General features: G+C 44.3%; 1 protein-coding gene across 4 annotated transcripts; it reads right to left on the reverse strand.

Moving 5' to 3' along the window:
- Positions 1–757: 757 nt before the first annotated feature.
- On the reverse strand, positions 758–27,682 carry EZH1 (enhancer of zeste 1 polycomb repressive complex 2 subunit). 4 transcript variants are annotated; one of them, XM_044447323.1, is made up of 20 exons: positions 27,621–27,682; positions 25,551–25,671; positions 24,361–24,489; positions 19,950–20,069; positions 17,748–17,868; positions 17,247–17,420; positions 16,115–16,217; positions 14,926–15,089; positions 14,306–14,397; positions 12,151–12,337; positions 11,151–11,347; positions 10,955–11,046; positions 10,510–10,550; positions 9,332–9,457; positions 9,020–9,198; positions 8,403–8,498; positions 5,312–5,393; positions 5,027–5,107; positions 4,552–4,636; positions 758–4,404 (listed from the first exon to the last, which is right to left on the reverse strand). In XM_044447323.1, the coding sequence occupies exons 1-20, from the start codon at positions 27,680–27,682 to the stop codon at positions 4,344–4,346; spliced, it is 2,313 nt and encodes a 770-aa protein (XP_044303258.1). In that variant the 3' UTR covers positions 758–4,343. The 4 variants fall into 4 exon arrangements, with proteins under 4 accessions (XP_044303258.1, XP_044303259.1, XP_044303262.1 ...); XM_044447324.1 differs by having other exon boundaries at positions 27,650–27,668; XM_044447327.1 differs by lacking the exon at positions 24,361–24,489 and having other exon boundaries at positions 27,621–27,671.
- Positions 27,683–27,813: the final 131 nt, after the last annotated feature.

Below are 27,813 nucleotides of genomic sequence, written 5' to 3' on the forward strand. Positions count from 1 at the left end.
TTCTCTCTCTCTCTCTCTCACACACACACGTATGTTATTAGCTGAATTGTAGTAACTAGGACAGATCTGGGAGCACAGGAGAAGTGTTCCTTGTGCTTGGAGGCTGTTGTCAGAAACAGGATTTCAGTTCCAATTATTACAGGAGTGAGAGAGTCTAGAAGGCAGCCCTTGGGCCAGCAGCACAACTACTGCCATGCAGTGATCAATAATCATGCAGTAGATCAAAATTCACTTTGCAGGCAAGGTCTCAAAGAATCAATATCCTGGAATGAGAACTGTATCAGCAAAACATTGCTGGCATTACTGTAGCCATACAAGGGGGTGTGGACTGTCATGCTGGGAGTGTCATACAGCCCATCAACAAGAAGAAATTTCAGGCCAAAAACTGTACAACTACCTTTTCAGGGTAAAGTCAGCAAAGGACAGTCCAAACCAAGTGGTAGTTCTGCCTGCCCTGCTCTCTTGAACGCTTGAACATTGACAGGAAGGGTCGAACCTTTTTCAACTACAGGACCAAATTCCATTTCTGGAAAGTTCTTATTGGCCACATTCCAGGGGTGGATGGGACCATACTGTAGCTTAAAGCTCTTGCTGCAAGTAAGTCTGAGGAGAGGCAGTTCACCCTTTTAGAATAGGGAAACATTGCACAAAAGCTGGAAAATTTTCTGATTGTCTGTGCCTGTGGGGAAGGGGCAGAGCTATCCAATTTAACTTATTTCCCAATACTGGTCTCAGGAATGAAATAAGGCAGTCATCATTCAGTGGCCACTGCATCTTTATTAAGACAAATGTTTATAAAACATAAAGTGCACATAAGTTGCCAGCAGCAAAGTAGAATCACAAGCAGCCAGGCAAGGAAGAAGCCAGACAGCATTTGGCCTAACAGGCTCCCTTTTCCTTCCCTGCAAGAACAGCAGTTCTATGAAGTTGTGGTAGAAGGCAAAGCATAAAAGTTCTTTCTGCTACACACTGCTACATTTAAAAAACTTACAAAAGGACTACAGACCTTTGTCAGAACTGGAACTACACCCTTCTTTTCTGTGCCTCAGCAGCAGCAATACAGGCTTGTAGTCCAAGACAGAATATAATGCATTATGGATATGAAGTCTGAACATCCATGAGCTGCAAGGACAATCCCCCTATGAGTCAAGCTACTTTTGCAAATATAGACAGAAAGGACACCCACTACTGTAGGCCTAGTTTCTGACAAAACAGGCATGCATCACTTTAAGCTAGTGACTTTCTGCAAGGCCAATATCCAGTGCTGAATTACTGTGGCTTGACCAAACAGAGCATGCCACTTCAACCCACTGGCCAAATATAGAATAGCAGCCCTTCTTCACACCCTGTTTTCTATTACTGCCCTTCCCAGACGGTGCAGCTTTGAGGCAGGGTTCAGGGCTGCAGGAAACAGAGTCTCTGCCCCTGAAACCTTATTCCCCCTCATCTAAGCTGGAGTTGAAGGACAAGGCTAGCCACAACTACTACTCAAGGCCTTTCAAGCTGTATTATTTTGCTGACTTTTTATAGCTAAAAAGCAGGGACCATGCTTTCCCACTTCGTCTCCTCAACTTTAGGCTACAGAACAGGAATGCTTTAATCTATTTGATTGTACCCCTCAAGATATTTGAGAACATAAAATAGTTCTTAAAAGTGTCCTCTACAGTGTTTTAGTGCTGTGGGCATCAGGAAGATCTGTAGCGATTTCTTCAACCTTCATATGCCTCTACCAGCAAGGCCAATAGTCAGGAGCTGATGTCCAAAACATTAGATGCTCTACTTTCTGCTCACGCCTACGCTGTATGTATTGTGAGGTAGCAGGCTGTTGCAAATGGGGCAGTCAGTTTCTTGGCCTTTTGATTGCCCCCATTGTGGCTGTTCATGTAGAGGGTTCTCTAGTAGCCATCACAAGGAGAGGGCTACGAGTACAAGCTCCAAACTAGTAGTTTGTAATAAAGAGAAGAAACTAGCAATTATATAGCACCCTTTTCTCATTCCAAAATTAATACCAGTGTTCTCTATGCTTCAGTGCAGTTGGATGCAGTAATGGGGTGGGTTATTAAATTTAATAGATAAAATGCTTTCTTCCATCACAAGAATTTAGCTACAGGAGAAAGCAAAAATGATTAAAACCTGTTCCTTCTGCTTCGGTCTTTTCTGTGGTAATTTCTAGAGACTGAGGAACTCCAGGCGGCTCAGCAATTGTGTTCTCATTTCTGCAATCCCTTTCCCTTGATTCCAGATAGTAGAGAGCAGGTTATAAATACACAGTAGTAGAAGCACTCTGCACATGCTCAGTCACTAGTATTACTTGCACATGTCCCAGACTTACCCTAGGTCTAAGGACAGGGAAGAGAATTTGGCCAATGAACTGTCAGTGTTTTATAGAGCAAGAGAAATACAACACCTTTTACAATTCAGCTACTTTAAGATGCAGTGACTGAAAATTTCTTCCACTGGCCAAATGCTGCTCTTATTATAGTCAATATGATGATACCACTCCATGATAACTCAACTGTAAATCTGTCTAATTCAGCGTAGGGTTACAAGTATTTTTCCTGTTTCCCTTCTCCCATTCAACAAACCAATGCAGCAGCTGCTGTAGCAACTTTGCTGAGAGAAAGGCTCATCCGCCCTGAACAAGATCTGGTCTAACTGCTGGCACTTGCAAATACTTTCAACAGTGCAATAAGCTATTTTTTCATTACTAGTTTCTGGCTAAACAACTCCATGAACCAGTTTTCATCCCCTAATCAACACAATGGATTAGAAGGGGATCAACTTTTCATGTCCTAGTACCCTGACCTTGACGGAGTGAATTATTCTAAAGTGCATGCTAGTTTTGTTTTGTATGTGAGTAGACAGGAAATATATTCTGATACTGGGGTGGTCAGTGAGGCAAGAAATTAGTATTTTTAATGTCTCCATCTACCCAGGACACCAATGTTTACTTATCTTCCCTCTAAGTAGCCATCTAAGAAGCCCCCCCCCCCACCCCCAGCTTCAAGAGTGCAGTTCAAAAAGAGCTAAAAAGAGTGCTAGTTCAAAGATTTGGATCTATCTTAACAACTAAGGAATGTTAATTAACCTCCGGAAATGCCAAGTATGAGGCTTAGTATTACATTGGAAGAAGATCAGGTGAGAAAGAGAAAGCATGATCTCTTTGCTGAAGAAGCAAAAGGAATACTCCTCCCACCAAAACATTAAAAAATATAAAAAATTGACTGGAGATGGAAGTGAAATCAACAGAACCTAATATTTGCTATCAGAAAAATAAATCTCAGATTAGCAACTCAGTAAGCACAGTACCGCACCAGTCAAAACAATGGCTTTATGTTGCTGGAACGACTGCTCCAGCCTCATGGGCCTGAAAGTAACTCAGGTGCTTCCCAGGATGGATGTGAGAACTCCTTATACTAATTTGTCTTCACCTACTGATAGAGCAAGGAAGAACAGCATTTTGATGTATCCAGGGGCCTATCACAGCCTTCCTAAACCTGGTGCTCTCCAGATGTTTTCAACTATACCTTGCATAGTCTCATTAGCATAGCCACTGGTTTGTGTTTGCTGAAATCATGGGAATTGCAGACCAACATCTGGGAGGGCACTGGGATAGAGAGTTAAACAACACCAAAGACTCAACACAGCAAGAGGGTGTTGTGCCTCTTCCATGCTTTGCCAGCATTGTCCAGCCATCTACTGTTTCTCCATGGTCAACCCTCTACCCCAGGGTAACCCTGATGCTGGGCTGCAATTCCCATCACCCCTGGCTAGCACAGCCAATGGTGAGGGATGAGGAGAGCTGCAGTCCAACTCCATCTGGAGGGCTACATGTTTCCCTACACTCCCCTCAGTTTCTCTGTCAAACCAATCTCATACTCCATTCCTCCTCCTCCCATCGTTTGCCAGCCTACAAATACCTAGATCCACAGAGTATGTATCTGCAATGCAGTTTACAAGCTAGCCTTTTCTGCAGGTGGGGTCTGCTTGCGTTGGGACACTTCCTGCTCTTGCATGCAGCTTCTCCAGCTCAAACCAAATCTTTCAAAAGGGCTAACGGAGGTTGCAAGGTCCAGTGCCCCACTCTGAAGCTGATCCTCCACAGAGTGCGGTTAAGCAGGTGTTCCATCTTTGCCTTTTCAGTGCCTCTTAAGTTTCTTCTCAAAAGCAATTTAGCAGAGTTTCCTGTGGCCACCAATCAGGATTTGAAGCCAAAGTCTCAGTACTGTAGAAAGAGATGGGCCTTTTCTTCTCTGAAGGTGCAGTGAAGCTTTCACAACCACACACAGCAATGAGAGAAGCAGCATGTCTAGTGCGCTGAGGCAGAATGGTGGTGATTACAGTTAGATTATGTCAGTCTCCCTTTCTATGCCAACATATTTGAGTGCATCTGCCTGGCTATACCTGTGGGAGAAGGGAAACTGCTATGAGCAGGCATGTTCTTCTCTGTGGCATCTCCCCAAGAAGGGATCTTGCATTGAGCAACATGTTGGGATTTTCTAGATAGAATCGGGAGCAGTCTCTTGTACCTTCCCTGTATCACATACTCACCTGTAATCAAAAAAGAGCTCTTCGCCTGCCTGGATTGCTCTCTTGGCAAAGATCCCAATGCGGTGGTCTCCATTCACCATCACCACTGAGTTGGGGCAAAAGAGACCCCGGATCAGTTATCCAGCCTCATTATTTGCCTGATTACCCCCGCCCTAAGACCTTTCACCACTGCAGCATAAACCCACCACCCTGAGTTCAAGTCACTTGCTGTGCTACAGAAGAACTTGGAATAGGGCTCCAGATATCTCTGCAACAGAGATCAGTTATTTTTGCACAGATACAGTAAAGCAGATGGACCAGTGCTCTGTCCTAGTATTTCAGTTACTTAAAACAAATATCCACCATGTCTGGGTTGTTTGCTTGTTTGTTTGTTTGAACGTGGGAGCCCGCTCTGGGGTGGGGACCTTCCTAGAAGTGGCAGTCGGCCAAGCTGGGCTGTACCGCCACAGGGGGCCACAGAGCTCAGCAACCTCACCTTTGGCGTAACAGTTGGGATTGACAGAGTGGTTTGCAAAGCGGATTTTGTTGCCTTTGCGGGTGGCATCAACAACGAAATCTGTCCAGGGAAGAGAGACCAGAAGTTGGGCCATCAGCAGACCCTGAGCAACTGTTTCAAGATGACCCCTCCAAGACCAACAGAGGCAGGGTTTTGGACCTTAACCCTACTGCTGGTCCCATACGAGTTGCCTCCCCTCTCCGCACTCCCTTCCACCACTCAGGCCAATCCGGAGCGCTAACTTGCCCCACTGCAGCTTGTTACCATTATTGAGGTTGAAGAGGAAGCTGGACATGTACTTGTCATAAACCTTGCCACGTCGGTCAGCCTCATCTTGAGAAATTAGCTGATGAAATAACAACAACAAATGAGTGGTCAAAAAGAAGGCAAGTGAGATCCTGTCAAAACAAGGCTGTTAAAGGGTGTAACTTCCACAAAGGATTCTGTAAATTCCTTTGGCAAAAAGAGTGCTAAAAGCTGAAAAATTACAGGATATTTACCTACTGGAAACAGCAGTGGGATAGCTGATATACCCATGAAGAGAGAACATCCAACCATAACTGAGCCAGTCAGAGAGAGCCTAGTGCCCACTCAGCCATGACGCTCACTGGGCCAGTCACTCAAACTTACATTGCATGGTTGCTTTTGTGTGGATAAAATGGACAGGATTGTACAAGCTGCCTCAAGCTCCTTGCAGGAAAAAAATGGGATATAAATATAATAAATAAGCAAATAACTCTTCTCAGCCCCACTTTGCTGGAAAAATTAACAATTTGCCATACTCTAGAATACTCTAAAATTGCTCATCATACATTTTTGTGGAAGACAGAGAAGTAACTGGTTGCATTTGAAATATGTATTTTTTTCAATACATTTGGTGCCACTCCTTTCCAAATGAGAAAATCTATACAGTGTACCAACCCCACCCAAGCCAACTATAGTCTTCCATACAGGCTCATGTCAATAATGCCACTTGACACAACATGCGGACATCATGAAACAGAGAACAGGAGAATCACATTCTTTCAACGCAATACACGATTGTTCTCCCTTTAATTAAAACCTCAAATCTAGATTTTAGACACACAGGAGAATTTGTTTCAAAACCTCAACTTAAAATTTAAGTCATACAAGTGAATTTGTTTTAAAGGGCATATTGGTCTCCTTTATGATTAAGACAAATATGCTACCTTCTTTCAATTGCTGGTGATGCAATGAAGTCTCATTAATGCCAATTATGTTGTATTGATGCTTCTCAATTCTGGACAGGGTTCATTGTCCATACCATCTTGGTCCTGGAAACTGATCTTTCAGTGCAATTATGACCATGAATTTTAAGATACCTTCCAATTGTAATTTTCTCCTAAAGTTTAAATGAAATTGCAGAGAAGCAGATCTTGGCTTCGCAATAGGAGACAATTCAAGGTGTTGGTTATGACCTATAAAGCCCTAAACGGCTTGGGACCTGGATATCTAAAGGAACACTTGTGCCCATATATGCCCTCCCGCCCCTTGAGATCAGCAACGGATGCCCTTCTCCGGGAACCCCCTGTGAATGATATTAGGAGGGTGAGTACACGGAGGAGGGCTTTCTCTGCGGTGGCGCCCCATCTATGGAATGCGCTCCCCAGAGAGGTCCGCCTGGCGCCGTCGTTATTTGTTTTTCAGCGCCAGGCCAAGACCTTTTTATTTAAAACTTATTTTAATTGTTAAATTATTGAATTAATTAGGATTTTAAAATTTTTAGCCGAGAATGCACCAGGGTTTTTTAAATGTTTTTTTAAATTGTCATATTATTATTATTAATGTATGTTTTTATGTATTCTTTGTGAGCCACCCTGAGGCTTTCTTGCAATGGGGGCGGCATAGAAATGTTTTAAATAAATAAATAAATTTCCTAAGAGTAAGAGCTGTTCAACAGGAGGACAGACTGCCTTGGGAGGCCGGTTCTCCTTCATTGGAAATATCTGAGCAGCAGCTGGATGGTCATCTGTCACAGGGGCTGCACCCTGCAGTGCAGAGTCTGTACTGAACTCAATGATCTCCTAGGCTCCCTTTCAACTCTATGAGCCTATGCAATCTGCTTCTCTGCTATTTCCAGCTGCTGGTTCTAGTCTGCCCGCTGGTCCTGTCCTCAGGAACAATGGGGAACAGCCCTGCTCCATCTTCTACATTATAGCTTTTCAGACCTGGAAGTTTGCTATCTCCCATTTGTCTTTTCTTCTCCAGCACAGCTCTTTCAAACATTTCTCTTGGTTTCCAGGTTTTTCACCCTCCTGGTTGCTCTTATCTCAAGACGCTCTAGTTTCTCAATGTCCTCCTTAAAATGGGGTACCCAGAACAGGTCACAATATTCCAAATGTGGCTTGGCCAATGCAGAATAGAGTGACACTATTACCTCCCCTGATCTCAACACTTTACTTCCATTATTATAGCCCCCAAATGCATCAGCTTTCTTGACTCCAGACTCATATTCCGCCCGTGAGCCTCTAAGACGCCAAAAACTTATTTGCATGTACTACTGTCAGTGTAGACCACACAAATTAAATATTTACCAAGCTACATAGCAAGCCTATGCCAAACTCTTTAACTAGCTGAAGGTCAAAGGTTTAGTATGACTTCTCTGCAGACTGAAAACTTGATGAATGAGCAAGATGGATACATACTATCCTCTTTTCCTGCCCCTCTCTCCTTCCTCTGTGATCCGTTTTATCCTACTTCTGTTTGGGTTTTGGCTGCTGTGCAAACTAAAACAAAACCCAATAGAATATTATTAAAAGTTTTAATTTTAAAACTTTTAAGTTTTAAAAGTTGAGGCTATGGGCTGGAGGTTATATACCCTAGAACCAGTCAGAGAGAACATGGTCATGAATGCCTGGGAAGTTGCCCCAGTATCAAAGCCCAAAGCAGCTGGGCTGAAAGGAGAGCCAGCACTGAGGGCTGCCTGAATTTCATGACTTAGGTATCATCACCTAAAGAAGTGATAGTAAGGGTTCCAGGGGACCTGATGGGAAATGACATTCATCTACGTCCCTCTGGACCTTGTGACTTGGGAAGTACCAAGTACCGTGACCAGAGTTAGCCAGGGAACCTACCCCAGTGTTTTGCAGAGGGATTTATCCATTTTACAATAGTGTTTTAGCAAATGCCAAATGTAATGTTCAGCCCAGAGAGAGAAGGGTACATTTCTCCCATTTCTTCATCTTTTTATGCTCACAAGCTCATGGGCTGAGCTGCCAAGAGATCAGAATGGTCCCTAAGACCACCTCCATCGCTTGATACCGATAAGAAAGGGCAAAGGAATGCTGTAGAAAAACTTGGAACTCTCAAGCCATGTCCTTCCTTCCCAACTCACCTCCCCACAGTACTCAGAGATAAATTCATTCTTCTGCACAGCCTCCTTGATGAAGGTTCCCCACCCAGCAACATCTGATGGGGCCAGCAGCAGGTGCTAAGATAAGAAGAGATGGAAGGTGATTCAGTCTGCCCTGCTAAGCCCCTGGGACACAGTCCCGGGGAATCACTCTGGTGGGAGGGCCCAAAGAAATTCTAGGCTCCCACCCATAGCAAGCTACCCTCCACCTGCAGCATTTCAGGCAGATGTCTCTTTCAAAGTCTCCAAATGAGAGGCTATTGTGTTTTCCACTGAAATTGTACTGCACAGAGGATCCCTTTTAAAAAATAAGTTTCTGGCCCTTATAATTGCAGAGATACACTTGAAAATACTTGGTGAATTCTCAAATACTGGTGTGGATTGGGGCTTAGTAATATTTCCAGCAGGAAAGTTGTTGGGATTTGGAAGAATAGTCTTGCCAAATAAATCAGTTCCACAAAATCCTTAGGGGGCCTTTTCCCACCACTTGCTCAAGAGATCAAATCTGATTTAATCAGCACCAAACTACAAGCTCCAAATTCAATCAATTGACTATCTCTTTCTCCTTGCCTCTCCCCTTTCCAGAGTAGGGTATATACCTTCTTGAGTCCCCGCTGGATGCTGCAGTTCTTACAGGATACCACTTTGGAGTCCCAGTGTTCTGAGGCCCCACAGGTCAGGCAGAGGTCTGGGTCACACTCTCGGACAGCCAGATAGCACGGGCATTGCTTAGTGTTGCACTGAGTCTTACACCGGCAGCCTGGGAATCGGTTCTGGCCTTGCAGGAGAAATAAACATCTTTAAAAGGGACCCACCACTGTGAAAGACATGGAACAACCCACAGAGGGAGTGCCCCTCACCAGGGCCACATGCAAGAATGCGTAAATGTGGCCTGGTGCCTTGTTCCTTACAGTCTGGATTGCACTGGCAGAACTTCTCGCAGAAATTCTGGGTCATGATGCAAGGACAGGAGCTGTCACAGGGATGGCCCGGGTGGTCACAGGGCTGGTAGTTGTATACCTGAGTAGATGAATTGTCTGCAGAAAGAGAATTGAGGGAAAGCTCTTCAGCCCCTTCCCATGAATACCCAGTGCTGCATAAAACACATTAGAAGAGAACACTGTGCCCCATATGCAGAGGGCAATGCCAAGCTGCAAGCTATGCTGGAATGCAGCAGGAAATCAATACCTACTTGGACTATTGTGCCTACCCACTGAAAATATCGCAAGTTAGCAATACTGTCTATGAGGGAATTCCTTCTCTGACCAGAAGAGTACTAAAGATGCCCGGGACAGGTGAAGGGGACGTGCAACAATGCCATGCAGCTCTTGGCTCCTGGTCCCCTTCCAAAGCCTCTCATACAAACTTTGAAAAGGTTCACAGCACCAAGCTGTCCTTCCTGTTCCTGCAGAACTGACAAGCACAAGAGGACGACAGAATTGCTTTTTGGTCCTACAGACCTTTCTCCCTTGCGCTCTCTCCCCGCTCCCCCCTTTGACTCCAAGTCTGCATCCTTGCTACTTCTCCCTTCTCATTTCCTTTTCTCTTCTTCCTTCATCCCTAGCTGCTCTGTCTCCCTACCTAGCCCCTAGCGTTACTCTTTCTCTATTACATATCCTTTTATCTTGCTGTTTCTCGCCAGCCCATTTCTAGCTCACCATTTATCTCCTTCTTGCCTCATAATCTTATTGTTTCTCCCTGTTCCACTCCCCTGCCTTGCTATTTTCCCTCTTCTCCTTTCAGTCTCTAGCCTTACTATTCTCTCCCTGAGCTCTTTTTGATAACAGCCATTACACAACTAGCCATATCCACCATGGGAGCCATTTTGTGATTTCTCAATTCTCACATGTGCCCAAGGATTTAAAAAGTTTAGGGACCCCTAACCTGGACTGTGCCTTGGAGGAAACACTTTGTCGATAGCTGACCAAAATATCTCAACAGGTTCTGAACGAGGCTGAGAGAAAAGGGGCTACAGGCCCAACATGGCAAGGCTCCAAGTCCTATTATTGTTCCCAAGCAGGAGAAGGGGATGAGAACCCAGACTGTGTATGTGTACTGGGCGGTAGGGTGAAAAGAGGACCAACATTACCTTTTTTGAGCTGAATCTTCCTACAGTGAGCAGCCCAGAGCCTTTGGTGAGGGAGGAGGAGAAAGGGAGAAAAAAAGAACACCCCAAGTTTAAACCTGGAAATACATCCTATGAAACCCACAAAATCAGAAGTCTTCCTCTTTTGCTTCATTGTCACAGCAAAATTGTGACAGCAAAATTAGAGAGAGGGGCCTATTCTAGCTCAACAAGGTTCAGGAAGACTGGCAAGAAGCCACCAGATTTCAAATTTCTTTTCCCTTTCCTTATGAGTGGAGGGATGGCATACAACAACAGCTAGGATGGCATTTGCTGTTCAAAGCTTGAGTCCACCCTCAAGAACCCTAACCAGGACCAAGAGCAACTGAATTTGGTAGCTCAAAGAAACTACCTGCACAAGGGACTGCCTCGTGTGCCTGCTACTGCGCAGGTTTCCTTCGCTACACACCTGTGCTTCCTCTTCTTCTTCTGGGAGGGATTCAAGAGTTCATTAACTGGCAGCTTCATGATCAAGGACTCTTTCACTGCAAACTGAAAGACCTGCCAGAACAGAAATGCAGCTCATTCAAACATCTCAGCATGAGGGAATGTGCACACACGCCTGGCATTGCTAAGCTGGTGCTCCCAGCCAGCAAGATCCACACCTGCTTGCATGTCTTGGTTCCCAAGAGACGAGCAATAGAACAGAAGTTGTTGAAGTAAGTTCCATGGAAGACGCGGAAGAGGGACTCCTCAGCCCCTGTCCATTCAACTGGCTCCAGTGGGAGATCAGACACAAAAGGCTGAGACGAGGCAGGACTCAGCTTTGGCTTGGTTGGTGTCTGGCAACGAGAGTTTGCCTCTAGGACAATGAGACAAATGCAAAGATTTGGAACACCTAGAACCAAAGCCCGAGATGCCGCAGGCCACCTCTCAAAGGAGGTATACCTGCAGTCTACACCAGTATCAAGGGTCTCCAGCAAAGTACCCACTGGGACTTCCAATAGTACTCACAAAGCTCTCAACTTCCTGTCCCCTTCAAAAAACTACTTTAAATACAAAGCAGGTTCTCCTTCCTGTTCTTGCAGCAGCTGCAGAACAGCTGTTTGGCAGGCAGGCAGGGAAGGAAAAAGTTCCTTTCTGCTGGCCCCCTCAGTCTTACAGCCACATAGTCTCCCTGTTCCTGGCCCTTAGTCTTCCTCTTCCTCCTCCCTCATCCCCTTCCAGTCTTGCTATTTCTCTCCCCTACCATCTTTTTTGACCAAGCGTTCTGCAGCAGCAGTTATGTGACTGGTCACATCCAATGTTGGAGCTATTTTTTGATGGCACGCACAGCAGTTTCTCAAACTCCAAATGTGTCCACAGGTCCAAAAAGATTGAGATTCCCTGATCTACACTGTCTGCCCCAAATGCTGTGCTCAAAGGAAGATGCATTCATTTCAGATCCTGGACCCAGAAGAAGTTGAGACCAAGCTCTGGTTCAAAATATGTTCTGGGATGACTTCCCCTGAAAAAGCAGGCTTTGGTTCTTTTTTTGACCTCCCAGCCCACCAACATTCCAAAGCACAGAAGTAAGTCCTGTAGTGGACACTGACAGAGGCCACAATTTCCCAGCCGCCTCTCCCCACAGGGCAGCGAGAGATTAATCAAAGGCGCCTCAAGTACCCGAGGAGCTGGAGGCCCAGTCATTGCTTGTGTCTCTGTCGCTGTCGCCTTCTTTCGCTTCAGTGCTCACGGAGGCCGACGCAGTGGAGGAGCTAGCGGAGGCACCGAGTGTGGGGTGCCTGCGGCGACGCCGGCCAGAGCACTTCGAGCGTGGGTTGTGCAAGACAGCGTACTCCTTGGCTCCCTCCTGCAAGCAAAGTCTGCTTAGAACACACACCCAACAAGCGGACCTCCTAACAGGCAGGCTGCTCACAAACACCCAAGCTGGTTGTGGAGCAAGACCAGGCATCTCTGAATTCCTGGCACTGAAAACCACTCCCACAGCTGTATGGCTCTCGGCACGACCACAAGGCTTCCCTGCAGATACAGATTCACCCACCGCCCTCCACCATCCCTTCTGAAGTAGCATTCTGCTGCTTGCAACTTTTTCAAGTGTCTATTTCTTTGACACCTGCTGCAGTTCCTGCATAAAATGGAATAAAGGGAGGTATCGTAGGCAAGTGCCCTAGTTCTTGCTCCCTGCTTTTAAGCTTTGGTAGAAGCTTAGAAAAGGGCTCCAAAGGTCTGCCCCCGAGAGCTCCAAACAATTAAATTACCATTACATTCTCTTTGGGAGTTATTTGCATTTATTAAACTATTTATGGAACAGCTTTTTGCCATAAACCCACCAACACAATGTAGCAAACACCTGAACATGCAGGCACACACGCATGCACAGAGAGAAAGAGTTAAAATGCAAGAAATGCAGCATGACATTTCTAGGCAAGGTTCAGATACAGAGGACTTTATCCACTCAGGCAACACTGCTGCAAGCCAGACCAGCAGCATATCAAACTCCTTGCTAAGTTCTAATTCAGCATCATCAAAGGGTCATTCACGTGCAGTGAGGAGCAAGGGAACCAGAGCAGAGTAGTGGTTAAGACTCTTGGACTAGGACTCAGAATTGCTGGGGTGCTTCCTACAGCACACAGATGAAACAAGAATCTTGGCTGAAAACCAAGTTTTCTCAGCATATCAATTTTCTCAAACTGCTAGCAGTTCAGAAGGCTTTGAGAGCTCTTGAAATAAACCTCTGGAACTGACAGGTCCGAGTTGTACTGGGCAATGCTAAAGTAGCCCGTTACTTCAACGTGCAGGAAGAAACTTGGACAACTGTACTTACCAACCTGACATTTGCAATATCCCACTGGCTGGTCCCTCGGAACATGGGACTAACTACAGAGCCAGTGTGGTGTGGTGGTTAGTGTTGAACTGGGGACCTGGGAAATCTGGCTTCTAGTTCCCACGCAGCCATGAAGCTCACAGGGTGACTTTTGGTCAGTCACAGAATCTCAACCTAAACTACCTCACAGGGTTGTTGTTTTGAGGATAAAATGGAGAGGAGAACCTTGTAAGCCAACTTGGGTTCCTTGTAAGGGAAAGCAAGGCAGCTATTATTATCTATTATTATTATTATTATTATTATTATTATTATTATTATTATCTATTATTACATCACACTGGAAGATGAGCTGTTAGTTGCCAACAGTGCCACTGTGCACAGGATTGTCATATTTTAGGACAAACAGCTGATTTCCTCTGCAAAAAATAAATGGACACAAACTTGCCATCAAAAACTGGCAACAATCAGAAACCACGGGAAGAATATTTTGATCTCTCAGAATGTCCTGCTGCTGACCTGAGAGTTCCCAACTTTCAACAAAGAAACTACAAAAGGAGACAGCAGCTGAGTTATAAACTTATCAGGGAGTTTGATCCTATTCATTTCTGCTACAAGTGTTCATTAACATAGTAACGTATAATAATTGGTAATAACCTCCAGTTAGTTTTGTTGTAAAATGGTCATTAAGCTTATCTTACACACATTTAAGTTTTACACAGAATTCTTGCAAGCTTTACAACATCTAACATTTCATTGCATTTGGGCCCCAGCCTACCATTTTAATTTTGCAGCAGTTTGTGAGCACACAAATAGGAAGGAGGACTCTTTACCTGATGAAGCAGACTCTAATCTTCAAGGTGTTCCAGGACTTTTTGCTTTGCTTTAATGCTCTTAACACAGCTATCCCTCAAGAATAGTTCATTTCTAGGTTTTTCAAGTGCGATTGCTTCTGCCCTTCCTCCTCCATCCTGCCCCAACTCCCATGCAACTTACCAACCACAAGAAGCAGTCTGCCCCACAAGGCTCCATTTCAATCTTGGTCTCTCTGTTCTTCCGCTTATAGACATTGGGGGTAGCATGGAAAGCTAAAAGATGGGAACGGTTTTAACAGGAAGCTGACACAATAGCTTATGGACTCATTCCTCAGTAAAAGCCTTCCCCTTTCTTTGCAGACACCCCAAATAAATCAAAGTTATTTGATTAATCATTCAAACTGCACTTGGCTATCTGAGGTTAACATAAAATGGAGTTAATCAAAAGGAATTTTAATTGGAATTTTTGTCTGGCTGTCTTATGGTGCATGACACTTTTGATGACCATGCATGTTTTATAGGTTGTTTTAAGCCACTTGGGGTACTCTATGAACTTCAGAAAATGTAGTAGGAAGCTGACTAGACAGACAGAGGACAACCTGTTGAGAGGCATAATTCAACGGATTGCAGGATTTAAATCCTGCTGGAGAACCACCTTCCTGAGAAGACTTGGTATGCCAAGATTTCTAAGAGATATTCTCTTGCACAGAAAACAACTAGGCCACTTGTTCCAACTTCCCTAGAACAGTTGCTCACTTGCAAATATGAACAGAAAAGGTGAGGACCCAGTCAGAGACTTACGGTGGAGGAAACAGTCATACTTGAAGCAGCGCCTGCAAAAAAGTGTGTGAAAGGAGTGGAGGGCCTGCTCCCGCTGAACAGATTTGGCACATGGCCCATCGATGTTTGGAGTGCACTGGGGAGGGAGCACATTTGGGTCTGATTCTTCTGTTAGCTCTCTGTATCTGGGAAGAGGAAGGAAAAGTCACACAGAGGACCTCCAGAGCAGCTCCAATCAATGGAAAAGTAAAAGTAAGCACTCGGTAAAATGGTTATTGCCTTTTTAGGAGCACTGCCACTTCATGGTTTGTATGCCACAGGCAAGAACCACTTTGGGTACCTACACAATTGTCCAGGAACACAACTGAACTCTTTTAGGAGCATTCTAGATATTTGCACAATCCTGATTACACTGCAGGTTATGAAATCACCTAATCAAGCTGCAGAGCCAAGAAGTCATTTAGTCCAAACCCCTGATAGGCCCCAACATCACACACAGATCAGCCCAGATCTCCGCACACAGAAAGCAGAAAACTGGTGCACAGCAGAAAAGATGTCTAAAGAGCAGTTTACTTAAGACAAGGGGGGATATGGTATCCCTCTGTATGTATCTCAAAGGCTGACATAAAGAGGAAGGTCAAGAGTTCTTCTTGCTGATGCCAGAGTGTAGGACATGGAATAATCAATTCAAGTTGCAACAATCCAGATTCAGGCTGGACAACAGGAAAAGCTTCCTCACGGTCAGAGCAATACAACAGTGGAAACAGCTGCCTAGAGAGGTGGTGGGCTCTCCCACACTAGAGACATTCAAAAAGAAACTGGACAGCCATCTGAGTGGGCTGGTGTAACATGGTGTCCTGCAACAGCAGCGGGTTGGACCCAATGGCCTTCATGGCCCCTTGCAACTCTACTATTCTATGATTCTAAGATGATACAGCAAAGGAAGTCAGGCCACATGCTGCAGGGGGAAGAACAAAATGAGATGACATAAAGCCTGTCCAGCTCCCAGGATCATTTTCCTGTGGTAATCAGGATGCAACCTATGCATACATTGTATGCCTATCAACCTCTGCTGGGAAGTCATGGCCAAATTTCACAAGTTGTTGAAATATAAAAATAATACATTTCCACTGCAGGTCTTCAGCATTTGTAATTCAAATACCCCAGACTAGAAATCCATGGCACTCAGTTCACACTAGATAACTCCTACCTCTCTTTCATATCCTCTGGAAAACCATTCTCAGGGAACATTGATGAAAGAGCAGTAAAGATCATGTCATTTGGAAAATGCTTCCTGGAACATTTCTTGTTGCCTGTATCAGGTAAAGAGGGAAGTATAAGGATGCTTTCTGAAATAAGGCATTTCATTCCTTTTGCCCAATTAATCTTCAAGGCTGGGAATGATCTAGAAAGTAATTAGGGACACACCACAAAAAGCAGGGACATGCTTGTATGAGCACCAGACAATAAGCCATTCCCTAGGACAGAGGAAGCCTATAATGATTTCTACAAAGGAAAGACCAAGCAGGAGATTTCTATGCACTGCCTTGCAAGGAGGCTACCTGTGCATTTACAATATGCACATGTGGAGTGTGTAAAACTAGCAGCTTCCAACACAGGAAAACAGACAAGTCACCATAGACTTTACATTGAAGTTTAAATCTAGCTCTTACACAAAAAGACTTCTGCACAGGAATTGTGTAACATTTGCAGTGGTCTATAACTTGCACCTTCTCAGATTAATAGCAGTAGCATTACCAGTGACAAACAGCGCTACCAAATGCAGGAACACAAAATACTTCTCTGCAGAGGTTCCCTTGTTAAGCACAAAGAGGTCAAGTTACAGAAAGCCAGATTCAGACTGGGACATCACAAAAAGCTTTCTGACTGTTGGAGCAGCACAACCACAGAGCCAATTACCTAGGGAGGTTGTGGGCTCTCCCTCAGTGGAGGCATTCAAGAGATAGCTGGACAACCATATGTCAAAGTTGCTTTAACCTGGAGTCCTGCATTGAGCAGGGGGTTAGACTTGATAGCCCTGTAGGCTCTTTCCACCTCAACTCCTCTATGATTCTAGGCTTCACTTATAATTTCTGGGGAAGGGTGATAGAAAAACTGTGAACCTTAACAGAACAGTTACCAGCTTTGCTTTCATTAATCTCTGCTAGAAACAAATAACTTAGGAGAATCCATAACTGAACTGCAGCTAAACAATTCATATAGCCTGGGGCAAGATAATAATACGTAGAAGAGGCACAGAGGAGCAGCAAAACATGTAAAGTTATGGCAGAACTATGGTAGGCCAAAGGAAAAAAGGGATGATGAATAGGCAAGGCACTTACTATCCACAGAGAGCCTCTTCCTCTTCCGGGTGAGAGGCAACTCATCCTTTCCAACTTCCTGTTTGCCTTCAGCAGTATCATGCCCTTCCTCTTCCTCCTCAGAGTACTGATTCAGTGCATCTACCAACTCCAGGAACACCGCATCACTGATCAAGACGGAACCAGAGAGCATCTCTGAAAGGAGGAATTGGGTGAATTGGTAGGGTCCCTCTACCCAAATATGGGGAAAGATCTGCTGCACTGAGATGGATAAGAGGTAAGTGTTTATGTAGGCTTCCCTTGTGGCTTGGCAAGAAAGAGCCTTCTGACAAGGCTAACAAAATGACATTCAAATCTAGCTTACGTGAGAAGAACAGGCTCCATAAAGGTGACAACCCCTTATAAAAGGAAATACTAAGTGTTCAAAGAAACCTCACTCCTATACTCTGCTCTGCACATACATACGTGGGCTGAGCAAAACCCCCTTACAACTCTATGGAGGATGGTGTATGTACCAGTTACCTTCTTCTCCATGGACTTTGCCATCATAGTTGTTGATGAGCTCCTCGATGAAGGTTTCATCCTCCTCTTTCACCTCATCTCCCATATAGGGGATGTTGCACAGAACAGTTTCGTCTTCCACCTGCAAATGGGACAGACACAGACTGAGGGAGCAGCTGGTTGCTCTGTGTCCACTCAGCAGGACAGCCTGCAAATGGAAAACTGCATGGCTCCCTTAACAAGGGACATCCGTTGATCTTACTGGTTGTGTTCACATGTAATAGCATGGAACCCTGCATGGTTTCCACAGCTAGCACAGTTTTGCCTCAAACTACTCGTAGCAATCATCCACATCGTTTCATGGTTGACTGACCAAAAGCAGAGGGTAACCATTAGTGGGGAATCATCAAGATGGTGGCCAGTGAAAAGCGGGGTCCCTCAGGACTCTGTCCTGAGGCCGATCCTGTTCAATCTTTTCATCAACAACATGGGAGAAGGGGTGAACAGTCTGCTGATCAAATTTGCAAACGATACTAAAGCGGGGGGCAGTGGCCACAACTGAGAAGCAGGTACTCCAGATCCAAAAGGATTGGGGCAGACTATGGAAGTGGGCAGGAGACAACAGGATGGTGTTCAATGTGGATCAGTGCAAGGTCTTGCACTTGGGGCATAGGAATGGGTGTCATAAGTACAGGTTAGGGGATAAGTGGCTGGAGAGCAGCACTTGTGAAAGGGACCTCGGGGTACTGGTTGACTGCAGGCTAAACATGAGTCAGCAGTGTGGTGCGGTGGTCAAGAGGGCGAACGCCACCCTTGGTTGCATAGCCAGAAGTGTGGCTTCTAGATCAAGAGAGGTATTACTACCACTCTGTATGACTCTGGTGCGCCCGCAACTGGAGTACTGTGTTACAGGAAGTATATAGCCAGGTTAGAATCAGTGCAGCATAGGGCCACAAGGATGGTGGCCGGATTGCAGAGAAAGCCATATGAGGCAAGACTGAGGGAACTGGGTCTCTTCAGCCTGAAGGAGACTCTGAGGGGATCTGTTGGTGACATATAGGTATGTGAGGGGTTGTAGATTTCAAAGCCATGTGAGGCGAAGGCCATCACTAAATACTAGGTGTTGGGAAGGAGGGTGGCAGGTGTTCTTGGCATGCATTCATGAGGCACAGTGTTCAGGCCTCTGAGACAGAGGATGAAGGGGAGCAGGCAGAGGGAGTTTGGGACCACAGGGTTCAAGACTTTGAGATGACAGCAGCACCACTTATTTCAAGGCTACTCTTCCCAAGCACTCAGACAGACTCTGATAATAGCCAAGATTCACAGGTGTTGGGTGGGGGAATGAGAGAGGAGTTCTTAGAATCAGATGAACTCTTGTGAGAAACAAAGTAGTAGACTATCACAAAATCACAGAACAGTAGAGTTGGAAGGGGCCAGAAGGCCGTTGGGGCCAACCCCCTTTCCGAACACCCCATGATGTGGCACTGGGAAAGGAAGGAACACCAACTAGAGGGCAGGTGCATAGAAAAGCGGTGGGCTTGCTTCTAAATGGGGCCTTCAGAAGGGATCAGGTTCAGACATATTCAAAATGAGGGCTTTCAGAAGCAGTTGTTTAGACTGGGTTCAACAAACCACTCTGTGAATGCACAGAGATACTTTCTATGAGGATTGTGTTCGTTGGGTATCCTTTGGTGAAAAAAGAGCTTTCTGCAAAGAAACAGTCTGTTGCCTTGAATGTGCAAAGGCAACAAAACCTGGTGCAAGATACTAGGGCAGAAATTCCATAAATCAGTTATGCATTACATAATGAAATGTATGTTTTCTTTTGCCTGTTCTACATCTACTGTCCAATTTCACTGGATGACCCCAAGTTATATGAGAGGCAGAAAAGATTCTCTCTATCCACTCTTTAGGCTTTGTGGCAGACAAGCAAACCCCAACTGATCACCCTAAAAGACAGCCCAGTTGCCACAGCACAATCAAAAACATGCAGATCTGGGGGGAAATATCACTTATTTCAGATTCAGATGTACATATTGCAGAAAGACCATAAAAATATGAGCCAGAAGCATCCTTCAAAAACCTGGGCAGGTATGCAATTTGACTCCTGTCTCCAACTAGGCACAAAAACCTAAGCAAATTTTGCTCCCAATTCAAACAAAGTTCATATTCAAGTGATTAACGTTGTAATGGGATTACATACAAAAGTAGCCAGTCACCTACCATGAAGTTCTGCTGGAGTGGAGACCAGGAGTACATGATAGGCACCAGGGCTACGGTGTTCAGAGTCCGCATAAACAAGGTCTGGGTGCTCAAACTGGGGAAAACACTCTCAACTGTGCACTGCAGTGAGCAGAAAAGTTGCAGCATGTAAGAAAGGAGTGATACACAGGCTGGTTCTCCCAAAAAGGACTCCTACTAATCATGCCCATTGATATTGCACTTCTCCAATGGGACAGCAGTAACATGTATCAGTTAAGATACAGGGGGATCAGAGAAGGATCCCTTTCGGCAATGGTCTCAGCTGTTTCCTCTCCCACTTCCTTTGGAAGGGGGATGCTCAAGAACCACTGCATCTAGGAGATGTTGGACTTCTGACTGGAGACAGTTTATTCTATCACATGATACCAATATTGTACCAGCTCCACAGTGACATCATTCCCAGACCTGATTTATAGTGTTGGTTCTTTCCTGTAAAGCCAGCGATTTGGGAGAATTGCCTTCATTTACACAAACCTGACAAACTACAGAAATCATTGTGAGAGTCCTTGCACCACGTTTCTCCGTAATGTGAAGTTAATCATGTGTTTATATTCTTGAATACATTGATCTGCAAGATCCAGCTGATTGCTCTTCTACACTCAGCTTTATTAAAATACCCTCTGACCTGATCTGTTGTCAAGCTGCTGCTCAATACTGTGCTGCTGCTGTATTTAAACACTGGGCTTGCTGCAATGCCCAGTGCATCGCAAGCTCTTGTTCCTAACCTGAGTGATGCAAGGGAATATCTACTGTATTTATATCTCACCCCTTTTCTTCAACAAACTCAAAGCAACTGGCTTACATGATCCTCCTTCTCCATTTTATCTTCACAACAATCCAGTGAGATCTTTGGCTGAGTGCCAGTGGCTGACCCAAGGTCACTTGCAGTAAGCTAGCTGTTGAGATAAGATACTCAGCATAACCAGAAGCACTCTTCTGAATTACTGGCAGGATTCCAAGCCTGGGCCATCATCCCAGGGAGAAGCACTCACTCAAATTAAGCTTTGCTTAATCCACAGGCCTTGGACATATTTTTATTACCTCTATCCCAGAAAGACTCAGGTCTCTAACAAAAAGGCTTAGAGTGCAAAGGGGGTTGTGTATACATTTAATGCAACTTCTGCAGTGAAAAGAAGCTGCAGCAATGAAGGATGTGCACATGGCAGAAGATAAATGTACTGGTTCTTTTAGCCACAAAGTCAAACTGCATTTTGAAGATGCTCTCAAGAGTTGCAATCCAGTGGCGAACAGGGTCAAAGATAAAGGGACCAGGGATAAAAAAAAAAGCCAGTATATTCAAGCTATTAGTGCCAGGCACTAAGCCTTAGGAGGGACAGTTGGGAAAAGGGGGACGTGGCCAATTGTGGAACCCCAAAGAACTAGAGTGGGACCCCAGGCAGGCCAGATTTGGCCAACTGTTGACATGAGGCTCAACAGTTCTGCCTCATGTCAATGTGTGCTATTGCTTGCCAAAATCCTGAGAAAAAAACACATGTATATCCATATTATTCACTTTCCATATTACCCAGAGTGTGCAATGATCTCCAAACCAAAAATAGGAAAAGAAGGATGTCAGTGACAATATCCACCTTCTGTATGAAAGCCCTAAAAAGCAACACTAATCTGATTTTAGCTTTACAGTGTGCAACACAACTCTGCTGCTTCCAAGAGATGTTAAAAGAGTGTACAACTTCCCTTACACTCATCACTGTAGAGACAGTCTGGGTACATTTAGGCAAGCGGGTATTAGCCAGTAGGAATAGCCAGTGCTAGATTTAAAAATGCTTTTACTACTCATTACAGACCATTTTCCCCTTCATGGATCACTGCCTTGTCATGGCGAAGGGGCTTGTGTAGCTCAATGAAGCTATGAGCTATACTGTGCAGGGCCATCCAAGATGGACAGGTCATAGCAGAGAGCTCTGACAAAACGTGATCCACTGGAGAAGGAAATGGCAACCCACTCCAGTATCTTTGCCATGAAAACCCCAAGGACAGTACCAAAAGGCAAAAAGATATGACACCGGAAGATGAGCCCCTCAGGTCGGAAGGTGTCCAGTATACTACTGGGGAAGAGCGGAGGGCTTGTACTAGTAGCGCCAGAAAGAATGAAGCGACTGGGTCAAGGCTGAAAGGACACTCAGTTGTGGATGTATCTGGTGGTGAAAGGAAAGTCTGATGCTGTAAAGATCTATACTCCATAGGAACCTGGAATGTAAGATCCATGAATCAAGGCAAGCTGGATGTGTTCAAACATGAGATGACAAGACTGAACATCAACATCTTAAGAATCAATGAACTAAAATGGACAGGAATGGGTGAATTTAATTCAGATGACCATCAGGTATAATTCAGATGAACATCAGGTATACTACTGTGGGCAAGAATCCCTCAGGAGAAATGGAGTAGCCTTCATAGTTAATAAAAGAGTAGGAAAAGCAGTAATGGGATACAATCTCCAAAATGACAGAATGATCTCAGTTCGAATCCAAGGCAAACCATTCAATTTCACACTAGTCCAAGTCTATGCCCCAACCACTGATGTTGAAGAGGCTGAAGTTGACCAGTTCTATGAAGGCCTACAACACCTTCTAGAATTAACACCAAAAATGATGTCCTTATCATCATGGTAGATTGGAAAGCAGGAAGCCAAAAGATAACCATAATAACAGGCAAGTTTGGCCTTGGAGTACAAAATGAAGTAGGGCACAGGCTGGTGGAATTTTGTCAAGAGAATACGATGGTCATAGCAAACACTCTTTTCCAACAACCCAAGAGATGACTCTACACATGGACATCACCAGACGGTCAACACAGAAATCTATGTGCTCTGCAGCCAAAGATGGAGAAGCTCTATATAGTCAGTAAAAACTAGACCAGGAGCTGACAGTGGCTCAGATCATGAGCTTCTTGTTGCAAAATTTAGGCTTAAATTGAAGAAAATAGGGAAAAGCACTAGGCCACTCAGGTATGACCTAAATCATATTCCTGATGAATATACAGTAGAGGTGACAAATAGACTTAAGGAATTAGATCTGATAGACAGAGTGCCTGAAGAACTATGGACGGAGGTTCGCAACATTGTACAAGAGGTAGCAACTAAAACCATCCCAAAGAAAAAGAAATGTAAGAAAGCAAACTGGCTGTCTGAGGAAGCTTTACAAATAGCTGAGGAAAGAAAAGAAGCAAAAGGCAAGGGAGAAAGAGAAAGATACACCCAATTGAATGCAGAATTCCAGACAATTGCTAGAAAAGATAAGAATGCCTTCTAAAAATGAACAGTGCAAAGAAATAGAAGAAAACAATAGAATAGGGAGGACCAGAGATCCCTTCAAGAAAATTGGAGATATGAAGGGAATGTTTCATGCAAAGATGGGCATGAGAAAGGACCAAAATGGCAGGGACCGAACAGAGGCAGAAGAAATTAAGAAGAGGTGGCAGGATTACACAGAAGAACTATGCAAGAAAGAACTTAACATCCCTGATAACCACGATGGGCTGGTCACTGACCTTGAGCCAGACATGCTGGAATGTGAAGTCAAATGGGCCTTAGGAAGTCTGAGCAACAACAAAGCTAGTGGAGGCGACAGTATTCCAGCTGAGCTATTCAAAATCCTAAAAGATGATGCAGTAAAAGTGCTATACTCAATATGCCAGCAAATTTGGAAAATTCTACAGTGGCCGCATGATTGGAAAAGATCAGTTTACATTCCAATTCCAAAGAAGGGCAATGCTAAAGAATGTTCAAACTACCGCACCACTGCACTCATTTCACATGCTAGCAAAGTTATGCTCAAAATCCTACATGCTAGGCTCCAGCAGTGTGTGGACCGAGAACTACCAGAAGTACAGGCAGGGTTTTGAAGAGGCTCCAGGGGATGGTTGAAGGCAGGAAGGCCTGGAGGACTGTTGTCCATGGGGTGGCAATGGGTTGGACGGGACTTCACAGCTAACAACAGACCATTTTATCCTAATCTACATGAGGATGATTTTTGCACCTATAAGGGCTATCAATACTACAATACAGGTTGAGATTCCCAGTGAGCTAGCATTTGGTATATTGATGCAAGCCTCACAATTGTGCTTTTGTGCTTTTCACAGGTCCTTCTTCAATTTATTAAAGAACAAAAACGTAGCAGAACAAAATGGTACTCTAGGCATATTTTTAATGTATTATATTTTATGTTGTGAGCCGCCCCGAGGCTTCAGCGAATGGGGCGGCATAGAAATGTTTTAAATAAAAAATAAATATCTCATTCCTAGGGTTTAGGTACAAACCCTGATGAAGGAGACGAAGAGGGTCTAATAGCACAATGCAGCACTAAAACACTGACACATCAACAAAGGCCAATAGCTGCCTCTTTAGTAATACCTGTTTGAGGAAAGGGTGTCCCCCAACCAGTTTCATTGACTGAATCGGTTGAACTCTAAGCTTTTTCCAGTCATCATTCAGGATGTTTATCTTTTCTTGGACCTTTTTGTAGTTACATACAAACAAAGCCTAGAGAAAAAGATTGAAAGAGAAAACATTGGATCACGACTCTTCCCAAGAAGCCAAAGATATTTTGCCATCTCAAAGGTGTTCCATGGATATCCAGCTCAGCAGGCAGGCAAGTGTCCTTAAGTCTGCATCTCTGATAACAATCTTAAGATCACCACCTTCCAAAATGGCCTATAATATTAACTGCATTTCCAGTTCTTCACTTTCAAGGCAAAGATGTCACCCTATCTACTTGATCAATAAGGTGGTCACCTTGCACCCACATTCATTAAAGATAAGTTCTATTTTTCCCTCAAATCAGAATATTCAGTGTTTCAATATTCTCTTCTTTCTTAGTATTATTTATATGGTGGATTAGTTAAGGCCATCTCTATAATTGCTACTGGGAATTTTCTACCACATTAAAGACTAAAAGCATTTCATTCATTCATTCATTCTATAGTAGCCACTCTCAGAACAGCATATAAAACTTATGGTATTAAATGCTGGGAACTCCAGTCCTTTGCTTCATATACGTTTATGACATAATGAGAGCCGTCATGGCCAGTGGTCTCCCAAGTGCTGGATTAGGGACCCGGGAACGCTAGGCTCTGGTCCCTGCTAAGCCATGGGGCTCACTGGATCACTTTGGGTCAGTCACAGATTCTTACCCTAACCTATCTCACAGGGTTGTTGCTGTGAGGATAAGATTAAAAGGAAGAGAATGATTATGTAAGCCACCTTGAGTTCCTTGAAAGGAATAACAGGTGGGATACAAATATAAGAAATGAATAAATGAATCTGTTAAAAGGTACCAGAATATGTAATAGCCCAAGAATATTAACAGCTTGTGGAAGCAATAGAAATTGTCACTAGACACACTGAGTTCTAGTGATGGGGGAGGTGTGGAAATGAGGAAGAAGCATCTAGAATTTTTTCACACATTGTGTAAGCTACTTAGCATTTGGAAGAAAAAAAAGGAAGAGATTTTATTCACTCAGAAACCATCTGATGATCCCTACTGAAGATAGGCAAGTTCTACTAAAAAGTAATATTTTTGCCCATGGTTAGGTACATCTTACCTTGGCTCCCATGTTTGCTTGAAGTCTCTTGAGCTGCCTAAGGCGCATATATTCTGACTTGACCTTCCTTTTCCAATAAAGAATGCATTTTGATGTTGGTGGGGCTGGAATCTCTACTTTCCTTGGAGAGAGAACATGTGGAAGATGAATTATGTGAACAGGATTTCCTGGAAAACTGCAACCTTAGCCAGGTTGTGTGAAATCTACTGTGAAAAAATAATCAGGTCAAGTTATATCTTACAAATTAGCATAGTTCTTCTTACAGTTATCCATGCAGAAAGAGGAAATAAGTGCATCAGGGGTTGTTCCCATTTCTGAGCCACTATGAAATACAAAAATAAATTCTAGCATTTGCAAGACACTGCATTCTGTCCAATGACAGTTTGTGTTTGTGCAGTGTAATTCCCAAGTCCAGATTATAGATGGGGCCTTAACTGTAGTATCCTAGACCTGGAAGGGTCTTTGAAGATAATCTAGCCCTGGGATAAGACACTCAGGTCCCAGGTCCTGATCCACCACCTTGTAGGGGTGGGATCCCCAGATGACCACATGCCCTTTCTCTAGTTGGTTGGTCATTTCTGAACTTACACAATATTTTTCCCTTTTCTAAAAGGCTGCAACGCCTCTTCTAAGGCTTAGTCCCACACAGTAAAAGCTTAAGTTTTATTTTGGCTCTGTTCATTTTGCCTTTGACTCTGCCCACCCCAGGAATGTGATCTCCAAGAGTTTATTTTGCATGGAATTCAGCTTTCAGACTAAAAGAGGTATTGTACCCCAATCTAGTCCATGCACTTGCTCCATGTAGGCTCTGCAATCCATGATGCAGCTATAACATCCCTGATAGATAGCCATCTAGTTTCTGTTTAGGGCACAACTCTACTTCATCCTGTGCATTAGGGTTAATACGGAGCAGAATCAGCAACACCTCCTCAATCACTTAAATCCCATTTCTGAGTAAATGAAAGTTCTAGAATGCAATTAAAACCAGATGTCATCCTGAGACTCTTGTGAACAATGGTTGCTCATGACTAATGAGTAATTTCAATGGATGACATAACCATTCCTTTTCTTCACAGCAGAACAATGATATGGGGAAGAAGAAACCTCAGGTCTCCAAAGGATGGGGAAATCATATCAAGGAACATGTAGCAAATTCAGAAAATGCTGTATATCTAGCTATGACTCTTTCTAAAGTGAAGTGCTATTAAGAATTTTTTGCCCTTATTAGCAAGAACTAGAAAAATGTCAAAAACAAACAAAAACAAAACACTTCTTGTTCAGCAGGGACAGCTAAAATCCAGAGACCAAGACAATGCATTAGCTGGCTATGTTGAGGTATTTTCCTAAGTACCATAAACGACTGCATTTATGTCACAACATGTGGGATGATGGGAGTTACAGTGTGACACATCTGGAGGCCACTGTGCTGAGAAACGCTGACCTCCAGATGCTCTGGTCTACAACTTTCATCATCCCCTTACAGCATGGGGACATCTGGAAGACAGCATTGGGGAAGCTGATATAGGTTAATATTTCAAAGACATGACCATAGCAGGTCCTGTTTATATCACAGCTCATAGTAAATCTCTCGTCCAGCACCTCTACTTCCAAAACAAAGGCGTTTTTGAAACGTGACTTTTATTCCTATCGCTTTTATGTACATGTTTTTGGTGTAGGTCAGAGAGTAAATGAACATTTTAAAACAAGCGACTATAAGTTTTAAACTTAGATTGCAGCGATAACTGCTGTACAAAAGCTATGTAGACCTGCTCCCCAGACTGCCCAAAAGCAAGCCTGCAGAGACTTCCTGTAACACGCATCACGGGGCGACGCAACTGACTACGGCTCCCCCAGTAATCTCTGAGCGTCTGAGTCTCCCTCGCCCCCCACAAACAGATTTTCAGAGATGTCATCCTTGCCCCTCTTCCTTCTAGCGCCACCCCCACTTCGAGTGAGGGACCCCCCGCAACATCCGAAATGCCAGCTCCCCCAACGGCCTCCTCCTTCGATCGGCGCGATCCCCCCCGCTTCACCCTCAAGACTTCCCATTAAGGCCCCTCCGCCACTCACTCCTTAGACATCGCACTCAGGTGACCTACAGAGAACGTAGAACTCCCTTCCGATACGCGCATGCGTCGCGCGACACGTCGCTGTCTCTGCAAAGCCACGCCCCCTTTGCAGCAGCGCTCCATAGACCTAATAATCATTCTATAGTTCATTAGAGGTGGCACTCCGATTTCTGTAGAATATTTCTTTTTCTCTC

The sequence above is a fragment of the Varanus komodoensis genome, unplaced genomic scaffold, assembly GCF_004798865.1.
Source record: "Varanus komodoensis strain SLA01 unplaced genomic scaffold, ASM479886v1 scaffold51, whole genome shotgun sequence".
NCBI classification, from domain to species: domain Eukaryota; kingdom Metazoa; phylum Chordata; class Lepidosauria; order Squamata; family Varanidae; genus Varanus; species Varanus komodoensis.